General features: G+C 47.0%; 1 protein-coding gene across 1 annotated transcript in view; it reads right to left on the bottom strand.

The window, feature by feature from the left end:
* The window catches only part of RSU1 (Ras suppressor protein 1), a 115,900-nt gene extending 106,200 nt beyond the window's left edge, over window positions 1–9,700 (bottom strand). The window contains exons 1-2 of the mRNA XM_082499687.1: window positions 9,635–9,700; window positions 9,223–9,334 (exon numbers count right to left, since the gene is read on the bottom strand). Of these exons, the coding sequence (XP_082355813.1) occupies window positions 9,223–9,331 (109 nt within the window). The 5' untranslated portion in view covers window positions 9,332–9,334; window positions 9,635–9,700. The remainder of the gene's footprint in view (window positions 1–9,222; window positions 9,335–9,634) is intronic.
* Window positions 9,701–12,552: the final 2,852 nt, after the last annotated feature.

Raw genomic sequence — 12,552 nt, 5'->3', positions numbered from 1 at the left:
CCTGGGGAGCACATGTGAAAGCTGGCCACGATCATCAATACTTACTAAATCACAACTTGGAGGAAACAGCTTGGAGAGCTTTCACTTACTGATGTAGCAACATGTTTCAGCTAACCCTTGAAAGCTCATGACTTATGCAAATCCAATCTGTTAGCAGAATGAAAGCAGTCACCCAAAAGCAGAAACAGAACACTCAGTGTTAAAAAAAAAAGAAAAAGCCTCACCACAGTTCCCAGTGCAATTGCAGGTCATGGAGGAAGGAAAGGCAGGGAGGAGAAAGGAAGAAACCGCGCACCCACCCTAAATTTCTCCTAAAATATGAGCGCTCTAAGAACTGCCTGCACCACCTCACAAAGCAGAACAGAAGGACAAAGAAAGAAGCCCATAGAAAGTCTGTAAAAGTACTGTATAAAAACCAGCACTAAAGGGCAGACAAGAGCAGCCGCCTCCACAAAGAGCTCTAAGCTTTAAAACATAAAAGGCACATCAGCACCTCAACCAGAAGCAACCACAACTCTATAAGACACACACACACATCAATGGGGCCAGATGGGATCCACCCAAGGGTACTGAGGGAGCTGGCAGATGTGCTCACCAAGCCACTTTCCATCATTTATCAGCAGTTCTGGCTAACTGGGGAGGTCCCAGTTGACTGGAGGTTAGCAAATGTGACACCCATCTACAAGAAGGGCTAGAAGGAGGATCCAGAGAACTACAGGCCTGTCAATCTGACCTCAGTGTTGAGGAAGGTTATGGAGCAGATCATCTTGGGTACCATCACATAGCATGTACAGGACAACCAGGCGATCAGGCCCAGTCAGCATGGATTTATGAAAGGCAAGTCCTGCTTGACTAACCTGATCTCCTCCTGTGACAAGGTGACCAGCTGAGTGGATGAGGGAAAGGCTGTGGATGTTGTCTACCTACACTTTTACTAATGCATTTGACACAGTTTCCCACAGCATTCTCCTGGAGAAACAGGTTGTTCATGGCTTGGATGGGTGTACCCTTCGCCAAGTAAAAAAACTGTCTGGATGGCCGGGCCCAAACAGTGGTGGTGAATGGAGTTAAATCCAGGTGGCAGCTGGTCACAAGCGGTGTTCCCCAGGGCTCAGTACTGGGGCCAGTTCTGTTTAATACCTTCATCAATAACCTGGGCAAGGGGATTGAGTGCACCCTCAGTAAATTTGCAGACAACACCAAATTGGGCAGGAGTATTGATCTGCCTGAGGGTAGGAAGGCTCTACAGAGGGATCTGGACAGGCTGGATCAGTGGGCCAAGGCCAATGGTATGAGGTTCAATGAGGCCAAGTACCAGGTCCTGCACTTGGGTCACAACCACCCCATGCAGCCCTACAGGCATGGGGAAGAGTGCCTAGAAAGCTACCTGGTGCAAAAGGACCTGGGGGTGTTGGTGGACAGCCAGCTGAATATGAGCCAGCAGTGGGCCCAGGTGAACAAGGCAGCCAACAGCATCCTGGCTTGTATTCAAAATAGTGTGGCCAGCAAGACTAGGGAAGTGATCGCCCCCCTGTACTGGGCACTGGTGAGGCCCCACCTCAAATACTGTGTTCAGTTTTGGGCCCCTCACTACAAGAAGGACATTGAGGTGCTGGAGTGTGTCCAGAGGATGGCACAAAGCTGGTGTAGGGTCAAGAGCACACATTTTACGAGGAGAAGATGAGGGAACTGGGGTTGTTTAGCCTGGAGAAAAGGAGGCTGAGGGGAGACCTTATCACTCTCTACAGCTACCTGAAAGAAGGTTACAGTGAGGCGAGGGTCTCTTCTCCCAAGTAACAAGTGATAAGACAACAGAAAATGGCCTCAAGTTGGGCCAGGGGAAGCTTAGATTGGATATTAGGTGAAAGTTCTTCACAGAAAGGGTTATCGCACATTGGAACAGGCTGCCCAGGGAAGTGGTTGAGTCACCATCCCTGGAAGTATTTACAAGACTGGTAGATGTGGTGCTTAGGGACATGGTTTAGTGGTGGAGTGGGCAGTGCTAGGTTAATGGTTGGACTCAATGATCTTAAGGGTCTTTTCCAACCTAAATGATTCTATGATTTAGCACTATGGATTACTGACACATATAGCTAAATACAGGAATGCAATTTACACCAAAAAAAAAAAAAGAGAAGATGCTGGAGACAGTTACAAGCTTGTGAACAAATGCCTAAGTACTCCTTATGCATTTATTTCTCTCGGTTTAGATATTTTAATAGCTGTGACAATCAGCGAATGTCAACATTTCATGGGCCGTTAATATCCAAGCCAAGTAAGAACACAACCAACAGAAGGGCAACCCTACCAGTTGGCATCCTGAGATGATAAATGCTGTAGTCTGACATCTCCAGCTCCAAGACAACTTAATCTAGATCAGAGCCAGATCCAAACTGATATCACCAAAACCAGGAGAAAAAAAAAATAAATAATCTTTTCCTGCATTTAACTTAAGAAAAACGTCATTCCAGAGCTCTGAGGCTTTGCCTAGACTCACCAGCATCAACAAGAAATCAGCCTTGCTCCACTGTATTTCAAGAGAAACAATGATCTTCCTACCAGGCAGTGGAGTTACCTACCCTGCACTAGCCCGTTTCTTCCCACCTCACAAAGAGGGTAACGGATACTTTCTGCATTGCAATTTAAACAGTTTGTGTGCCTACCCACTTAATGTCCTCCTGTCCAAGAGGGCCCCTTCTCCCCCCTCGTAAGCCAATACAGGAAAGGTCCAATTAGTCAAGTAATATCTTCCCCAAGCCTCAAATGTTCAAATAAATCGTAGGTTATCAAAGAGGCAGGGGAAAAAAAGCACACAACAGATAGCAAAGACTTCCACCAGCTTTGTACGCTCAGTTCCTCTCAGAGTGGCAATGGTGAGGACTAACTAGCTCCATCACCGTGCCTTTACAAACAGCCGTGCCCGCGTGTCAGGAAGCTCTGCCTGTTACAGATACTGAAGAGGCCTTTAAGGCTGAAGTGTGGAGCATTACAAAGAGCAGCGCTCTGGCTGCTGGCACCAGAACCAGGAGATGGCATTCCAGCTTGCTTCTTGAAGATTTGGGGTATAGGAACATTTCAGAATTTCTCCTTTGCCCTTCCTATGACAGTAGCATTTGAAAGTAAGATTTTTTGTTTAATCTGCCTTTAAAAAACATCTATTATTGTTTTTTGATACTGCACAGGGTTGCTTCCACCTCACTTTAAGATTTGTTTGTAAAGCAAGAAGTTGAACTAAAGTGGCAGAACAAGACCAACTAAGACCACCTCACCTCCATACTAAAAAGTCAGCATCTCACCACAAGCACAAAGGACAACTGGACTCCTAACAGGTGGGACCCCTGCATCACTCCTGCCAGGCAAAGGTCTGAACACCCACGCTGAACTGCAGGTGCAGGGACTAGAAAGTCAAATTGGGCAGCCAGGCACAGAAATTTTGCACTAATTCTTTTTTCCTTTGAAGTTGATGCTTCCTTTGGTTTATTAAAGCAGAACTAAGACTGAAGCTATCACCACAACTCTCTGGCCTTGGCCAATTTGTTCCAGTTTTGCACAGAGCTTTGCCAGCTTCAGGACAGAATCCAAAATTCAGATAATCTGTTCTTTACTTTATTAGAGTCCATAATGAACTTCATTACATTAAAACCAGCAATCCCCATTACATGCCTTTTAATAAGCAGCTAGACCAACTTGAGAAACTACATGAGGAAACGCTCAAATTTAGGTCATACATACACCAACATGGCAGACCTTTCTCAACTCTTTTCTGCCTTGCCTATGAGCCACCTCTTTTATGAAGAGGGTATGAATTCTATGACTGATTATTTGTTAACACTAAGGCTAGACATGTCCAAGGGTATCAAAATAAAACAAACTCTTTAAGGCAGTGGTAAGGAAGTAGTCCTGATCTCCTCTGTGCTCCATGAAGGTCCATTTAAAGCATACAAATCACAGCGACAGCCCAAATAGACTAAAGTGTTTAGGATTTTCTGTGCCTGTGCTCAAGATGTAATTCAGTATTTAAAAGAAAAAAACATACCAAATAATATTTGTGACTCCTGCAAGAAGCCAGCTTATGAGGAGACACCACTTGCATGCAACTTATTTGCACCACAAAAGTATAAAGTCACTGAACCGCACTAAATGCTAGACAGCAGCTAGTACATGCAAGTACCTGCTCTGGAACACTTGCAAACTGAACTAAGAAACAAAAGAGTAAGAAAGGAAGGTGTTTTACTAATAGAGAACCGAGACAGACCCTGACCCAATCCATGTTCATGCATATGGTGAACCTTCCCTGCCATGACTGCATCATTCCTATACATAGGAAGTGAAGATGCTTTCTCAAGGGCAACCAAGCTTTGGGGCTGCAGGCCAAAGTTTTTAGATGACAAAACATGGCTTTATTTTTTTAAAAAGAAGAAAAAAAATCTAAACAGGAAGACTCCAGAGACCTTGCTGAACCAAGATAAGACATCGTCTGTCCCACTGGAGGAAGTTAATGCAGGATGAGCATTAAAGTATTGTACAAAGTGACTTACAAGTAAGCTGCCCTCCATCTTCTGTGGTTTGGTTATTTTAGGAGTGGACAATTATATCAACACTAACTTTCTGACAAGAAATTCTAGGCATGTTAATTCCTACCACACAAGCATGTACTTTGTGTAAAATATGAATAGCTTACAGATGGAATGATAATGAGAACAAATTAACACTTACAGAGTAAATAGGATTTCATCCAATATTCCTTCCCTGACAACAAGACAACTTGATACATCTGCTGCTCTGTAATTTGCAAAATAATTCCCTTAATTCATAGCTTCCCCACATCGATCACTTAAAGATAAATAAATTGGAGATTAGAGACTGGTCCCTACTCCAAGAACAATTCCATGATGACTGTTTAAAGCCTTACCAACAAATGCCCTAACCATCAGGCTAGGGAAAAGGCACACTATGTCCTACTTGAAGCTGATTGTTCACCCTACAGGATGTCTATTAGTGCTCTCCACCATTACTTGTCCCATACTGGGTGCTTTGCAAACAAGTGTTTATTTCACAATATGGAATTAAAAAAAAAAAAAAAAAAAGAACACTTCCACAGGGCAAGACATTTTTTAAAACTATTCACGTATAGATGCACAAACATAGTATAGATGTGCTCTACAAATGGTATATTTGTTTTATTACATGCCAGAATAAGGAAAGCCTTTAAAGTTTAAAACTGTTTCACACGGTCTCTGCATTAGTATGATGAGCAAAAGCACAGAACATCTAGATCAAGGGACATTTTTAGCCTCAAACAAAGTCTCTTTTCTACAGAACACCTTTGAAAAGAGTTTTCTCATATTACATTTCTGAAAGGCTCAAAAATTCAGATGCTCTGAAGGCCTGTAGCACAGTTCGAGTTTGTACTTTAAGTCATTAGTAGAAAACACAGAAATTCCTGGATTCAAGGAATATTCCAAAAATAGAACTCAACTTCTAATGACATTAATGAACTCCTGAGCAAGCAACAGTTCAGGGACTACTGAACTTTTCTTTTTGAATCTGAACACCACATTATATATAAGCTGATAACTCTGCTCTCCCTTTACTAAACACAGAAGTGGGAAGAGATGTAGAGGCTGCCAAGCTTCTAGGTCTCAGCTAGTTTAAGGCAGTTTTCAGATACTGAGTGTCAATCTCCATCCAGATAGGGAAAGTATGTCTCTTTCTAAATCAAGATGAAATTGGTATTTGACAGAGGCAAGTTTGGTCTATTTTGTCTCTCCCGCAACTGCTACAGAGGGTGGAAGTCAAGGCAAAAGAAAATACAAGCAGCTGCCCTGTATAGTAGCAAGTCATTCACTAGACTGGAAAGAGAGGCCAGAAGAGATCCTACCCAAGCCAGGGCATATCTTACCCTTTGCCTTTTCTCCTCTCTCCCCCATATAACACCAGTTTTCTATGATCACTTATGATTTTTTTTTTTTAAACATACATGACAAGAATCGATCTGCACCTGAAGGAAGAGGATCAGCAACTGAGCACATGCAACATGGTGCACTGCTTCCCAATCCCTGTGTTGTGGTGTAAACCCCAGCTGGCAACTAGGACCACACAGCTGCTCTCTCACTCCCTCTCTGCCTCAGTAGGATAGGGAGAAAAGGGAGAAAAAGAAAAAAAAAAAAAAAAACCAAACCTGCTTGGGTTAAGATAAAGACAGTTTAGTAGAACAGTAACAGAAGAGAAAATAGTAATAATGGTAGCCCATCCTGAGCAGTGATCACAGATTTCTGCCCCCGTTTATATACTAGGCATGACTATGGTATGGAATACTCCTTTGGCCAGCTTGTCCTTTCTGTGCTCCCTCTCAGCTTCTATGGGAAGCTGAAAAAGTCCTTAACTTAATATAAGCATAACTTGGCAACAACTAAACCAATATGTTAACAACATTCTCATACTAAACCCAAACTACAGCAGCTACTAGGAAGAAAATTAACTCTATCCCAGCTGAAACCAGGACACATTGTGTCTGCACTAACTATGTGAATTAAACTAAGAAAGCTTAAATACGAGTCCACTAGCCACTCTGCAGCAAGTACTCACATATTCAGTTGGACAAGGCTTGGTCCTTTTCTCGAAGAATAACCAAGAATATAGGGATCAGCTTACTTTAAGAGTTACTGTCCACTGGAGGGGGGGAGCAGGATTCACAACCATTAAATAATTACACAAACCAAAATCCCTATCAGGGGCTACTGAACACAGTAACAGGAGTATCCTCCAACCTAGTAAGTCCTTAAACCTCAAATGGCTGAGAGCAGGGAAAACACTACTAAAATGTTCCCTGCAATCATAACCTAATCTTATCCTTATCTCTGAACATCCACTAGTGGCCCTCATCAAAGACAAGATGCTGTGAAAGAACAGACACTGGGCATGAATCACAATGGTTGTTTTTAACGAAGATCTTTATTACACAGAAAAAACAAAGTTTCTGAAAAGGCAAGCTTTAACACTGCACTGCATTGGAAAGATATCCAACATAACTAGAAGGGAAGGCACCAGGTCACCCTCATTTAACTTCCCTGTCAGTTCTGAGAGCCAGAGACACCCAAAACACCCAATCTATACCAGAAACGATTACCCATTAGCAGTCAGATGACAGGGTTAGAAAACAAGCAAGTTGAACATTTATCAAACCACTACCTAAAATTCAGAGGTAATACCTATTCATTACTTTCTTAAAGCCGTATTTGGAGGAAGTTATTCCTTCTCCAGATAGAAAGCGGCAAATACCTTGATGATTAAAAAAAAACCAAAAAAAACCCAAAACCCCAACTTACAATGCAGAGTAACTGAAAAAGCAAAAACGTCTCAATTAACTGAACAGAAACCAATCACATTTCCCCCTCCCCTAACTTCCATCTTCCATCTCAAATTGGAGAAGGCCCCAAATCCCCACGCTAAATGAAGTCACATGATGTCACCAAGAGTATCTGCACACAGACTTCTCCAAAGCAGAGTAACTAGGGTACCACAAGACTCCACTTCATCTAGGGAGCTCCCTGCCAAACAAGGTGCAGATGCTTAATTAGCAACTTGGTAACTGAGACCACCTGTGGACCACAACATCCTACATTGTCATCCCCGACCCTGCCTGCACAACAAACCCAAACCAGTGTTTGTATAACACAAGCTTTTTTTACTTCAGCATTACTGATATACTTCAACATTACCTTTTTCCCCCTGCCTGAAAGATCAAAGCTGGCGAATTAACTGTGTGTCTTCATGCCGATAATAGGCACTGAGGCTACTTAACAAAAGCAACACTACTCTGTTGCTGCCCCATACTCTTAATGCATTAGTTTATCTGAAAGGCATAAGTCTAGTTCTGAAAACAGGTCTGTAGTTAATACAAGTTACACACTACTTTGTCTCAAACAACTGTTCATCCAATAGAAATACAGTGAAGCTTTCTATTTAACATGAGTTGATATATATGGGCTTTACAACGTAATCTTCCTGAAATCCCAGGCACAACTTAGAATCAGGAAAAGAAACAGTAAAAGATGGAGACTTAAGTACAGAACCTAGTTCGGCAAAACTGTACTCATCTTCATCCTTCACTGATGTGTGCAAAGATACTCTGGCGTGTTCCCAACTCTGCAGACAGTGGTGAGTTGGTAGTGAGCCATAAGTTTCCCTGAACTCATTTCCACCATGTAAGAAGAGCTACATATATTTGCTCCTGATTGCTATCAAGTTTAACAAACATAGTAAGGACCTAAACCAGGATATGGTTAGAGTTTCAAGTTCACTGGTTGTTTTAGACTTTGCTTTTTTCTTGTTACATCACGCATATTCAGGAAAACGTCAGCCTGTGGCACACTACAGCCAGCCACAACTTTAGCTTACTGCACATCAGCTGTACCATAACATCACACACACTCTTAGCCAAAGCAAAAGCAAGGCAGAGTTACCTGCCTTGCTCTTCATTTACGAGTTCCCCAGAACCACGACAGTACATTGCTCTTGGTACATTGCATTTGCTCTAAGTTAACTACAGCAAATGCAACATACCAGTAACAACACACTGTGAGAATTCTGGAAGCACATGCGATCACGCAATATCCAAAGCGTGATGTCGCTGTATCTGTGACACAGTACTACCTCACTCTCCTTCAGAGACCAGCCCTGCCTAGCTTCAGGCTGATGGCACCCTACCCCCTCCAAAAACCAGTGGAGATACTACTTGGCTGGTGGCTCTGCAGGGAGAGGCGAGGACGGACAGCAGGCAAAGCCTCCCCATCACTCAAGTGCTAGAGCAACAGCAGGGACAGGCTGGGAGCGCTTAGGGTCACAGACGGTGCACGGGCAGATGTGATGGGAGAGAGGGGTGGCAGACCCCGCTCCCCACGCCGGTCTCCCCGGTGCAGCGGAGCCGGGGGTCTCCTGAACACGCTTACGGCTCGTTACGGTGCTGCCGAGAGCCGCAGTGTTTCCTTCTACCCGCGAACCTCTCCCCAAACCCCCGATACCCGAAGCTTCAGGACACCCCCGGCACAGCGGGGGCTCGGCCGGCCCCACCACCGCCGAGGGCCCGGGGCAGCAGCCGGCAGTGGGGCGGCCCGGACACCCCCCCCCGCCGCGGGCCCAGGGCCGGCTGCGCCCCCGGCTCGGCCCGGGACAAATAAGGAAGTTTCCGCGCTCTCCCCGCCCGCCACCGCCGGTACCTACAGAGGCCGGGCACGTCCAGCATGTTGGAGATGCCGCGGTCGCACATGTCCACCTCGGGCTGGTTCTTCTCCCTGCTCTCCTCCACGATCTTCTTCAGTGACTTGGACATGGTCTGGGTGGGGCAGAAAGGGGCACCGTGAGGCTGGAGAGGGGGGAGAGGGAGTGACGGGGACGGATGAACCCGGCCGGTGGGCGCCCGCAGGGACAGCGCGGGGACGGCCCCCGCTCTGAGGGGGCAGCGAGCCCGCCCGCTCCGCTCCGCGCCGCCGGCGGGTCCTGTCCCGCCTTACCCCGTCCCGTCCCGTCCCGTCCCGTCCCGTCCCCCCGCAGCCCAGCGGAGCCCTGACCGGGATGCCGACCGCCCTCCGGCGGGCAGAAGGACAGGCCCGCCGCTGGCCCCAGGACGACTCACCGCGCGATGCTGCAGCGGGACGGCGGTCAGTAGCCCGGAGGGCGGCTCCCCGCGGCTGCACTCTCCCCACCACGCCTCATCCCACGGCCTCCCCCGCCCCGCCGCGCAAGCGCACTGCAGCCCTTCCCCGGGGAGCGGGGCCACTCTCCGCGCCTTCTCACAGACGGGCCAGCCGAGCGGTTCCACCCACGGCTGGGAACACGCTAGACCAATCAGCGTGCCTTCTCGGGTGCAGACCCTCTGACCATTGGCTGGAAGCTCCGAAGGAAGGTTCGCAAGCCAATAAGCGCGCTCCGTGTGATAGCGGGTTTGAAGCCGTAAGCCGTAAGCCGCAAGCCGTCGGGGTTCTGCTTGAGGGAGTGCGGCTTCGGCGCATGCGCAATGGTGGGGGCTGGCGGCCGCCAGCGGTGCGAGGGCGGCCGTATCCACAGGGCACGGTACCAGCCGCAGGCCGGGTCGCCTTCCCTCGTGTGCCCGGCAGCGCCGTCTCCCTGCTGTGTTGGCTCCCGGCGAGCTGTTTTCCCGCAGAAGCAGCCTGCGCGGTAGAGGAGCACAGCGCCGATAGAGGGGCAGTCGTGTGGCTCTCGGCGCCCTGTCAGGCAGCGGGGACGGGCCCGAGGGATCTGCTGCCGGTGTGGGTTGGGTGAAACGATCGGCCTTGCTGAGCGCTGGCGGATCGGGAGGGGAAACTCGGCGTCGTTAGTGCTGCTGCTGGGGGGCGGCGGCCTGAGCCGGCTCCCGTGGGTGCTCGTACGCCTGGGCGGGTGCGAGCCTCACATGGGTGTCTCCTCAAAGCACAGCGTTAGCGCCGGGTTCCGCTGCTTCAGCACTCGGGGGGCGCTTCGCAGAGATAAACCCGAGAAGATGGGCGCGTGGTGGATACGGCACCGTTTTGCACGGAGGAGAAATGCGTATCCGGGTGCCTTGTCCCCCGGCGCTCCTTGTGGCCTGGCAGGGGCTGGAAACCGGCAGGGGCTGGAAACCGGCAGGGACGGCGGCTCCGTGCCCCGGGTGGTCAGCAACAGGAGAAGGGAGCAGCTGCGGAGCCCTGGAGCTGGAAGGCTTAGGCTGCCCAGGGACTGACCAAGTAGGGTTTTAGAGTTTGCTTTGAAGTTTGGCAAAGGCTGCCTGCGGTAAAACATGTTACCGAAAAAAAAAAATGTGGGTTCGTCGAATCAGTGGTTTCCATTTCTTCAGGTGTCTTTGCGGGTTTTCTAGTCAGCTCTAGTTGTAAAACTAGTCACAAGGCTGGGCCCAGGCTCTGAGCACTTTTAATTGGTGTTGCCACCATTATGTTGGAGTTACAGCCTTACTGCTTAGAATGTATTCATGCCTATAACATCTTTGGTAGGAGTTAAGAAGCTCCTACTTACTGTCATTCAACAGATATGGAAGCTCAGAGCGATTAATGACTAAATGTATTAGAAGACCTAAGGCCAGGCCACCCATTGAGAGCCACAGCCTTGAACTTTGCATATGCGCTCCCTATGCACTGCGTGGTGTTACTTAGAAGCCTAAAAATAATATCCACGGAAACCAAGATGATGAATGGGAAAGTGGTAAACCAGCAAATGAGAAACACTGCAACTTTAGCTGTTGAGGGATATTAGTTGTTTAGTGTAAATAAGTACATTTTAATGAGAATAATTTACTTAAGGTTATAATATGGAGTGATTTGTCCTGTTTGCCTAGCTTTACTTAGCATGAGTGGGTAGGTTTGCTGAAGCCTTTGGGCTGGGATAGAGTTATTTTTCTTAGTAATTTTCCTAGCAGCTGGTGCAGTGCTGTGTTTAGTCCTTTAGTATGGGAAAGATGTTGATATCACGCTGATGTTTTGGGAGTGTTTTTCCCAAGCCTGGGACTCCAGTTCTCCATGTTCTGTCAGGGAGTGCAGGTGCACAAGGAGTGTAAACCAGAAGATAAGGAGGCTCCAACTCTCAGCTGAAACTGCAAATCAACAAGATAAGAGCCTGCCTGCCTGGATGCAGAAAAAGAATCCAATAAGATGTTAGTAGTCCCCAGACCAAAAATCTCCATTGGACTAAAAGGTGCGTGGACAGCACGTGAAGAGCACATGGGGGGCAGGTGTATGGATCACAAAAGTATAATTCTCCAGGGATTTCTTTGTTCAGGGTTGTTCTCTTTGGAGGCACCCAGCTCAGGCAGACCCTGCCCCTTTCAATAAATTAATTATTTTATAAAATCCAATGCCTGAGACTCTGCTGCGGGAAACCTAGCATCAAGCCTGAAGAAGGAGGAAGTGTGCCTGAGAGTGAGTGCGTATGTGTGCAACACAATGAATGGTGTGTGAATGCGCAGGGAGCAGCTTCTCCTTTAACATAGCTTTTCCTTTTTTAGGAATGTGAGGATTTAATTCTGCGTTGCAGAATTGTAGAATGTTTATCCCTCAATGGCGTTTACTGCCTTGAGTCCTTTGCTGAAGTTACAGGCTGCTTTCAGGTCTTCCTTACAAAACACAACTGGAAGAACTTCCTTTTATCTGGATTGCTCAGCAGAACACATGGTCATTTAGATGTACAGTTCCTTTTTGTCTGCAGGAGCATGAATCCGAATCCTTTTCTGTCTTATGAAAATGCCCTGATTGCCACCAGTCAGTTGTCCCAAAGACCTAGGTGCCAGCATGTCTACTGTTCCATGGAGACCCATCGCAGGCTTTGTTTAGTAGCAAAGGTTTAGGCAGATTCATTGCCTATAAAACATGGTCCCAACTTGTGTCTTTCAACAAAGTACATTTGACTGTGACAAGATACTCACAAAATGGTGTCTTCATGGCTAATGAGAAGCTTGCCAGGCTTCTCACTGCCCCATTTATGCAGTGATCAAAACAAAAGCATATTACATTGCACATGGCCTGAATGGCCACATTCTACCCCTACCACAGAAGTGTTTAATTACTC

This window comes from Vanellus vanellus (genome assembly GCF_965231255.1).
Source record: "Vanellus vanellus genome assembly, chromosome: 2".
NCBI classification, from domain to species: Eukaryota; Metazoa; Chordata; class Aves; order Charadriiformes; family Charadriidae; genus Vanellus; species Vanellus vanellus.
This window is presented reverse-complemented; position numbering and strand designations above follow the sequence as displayed.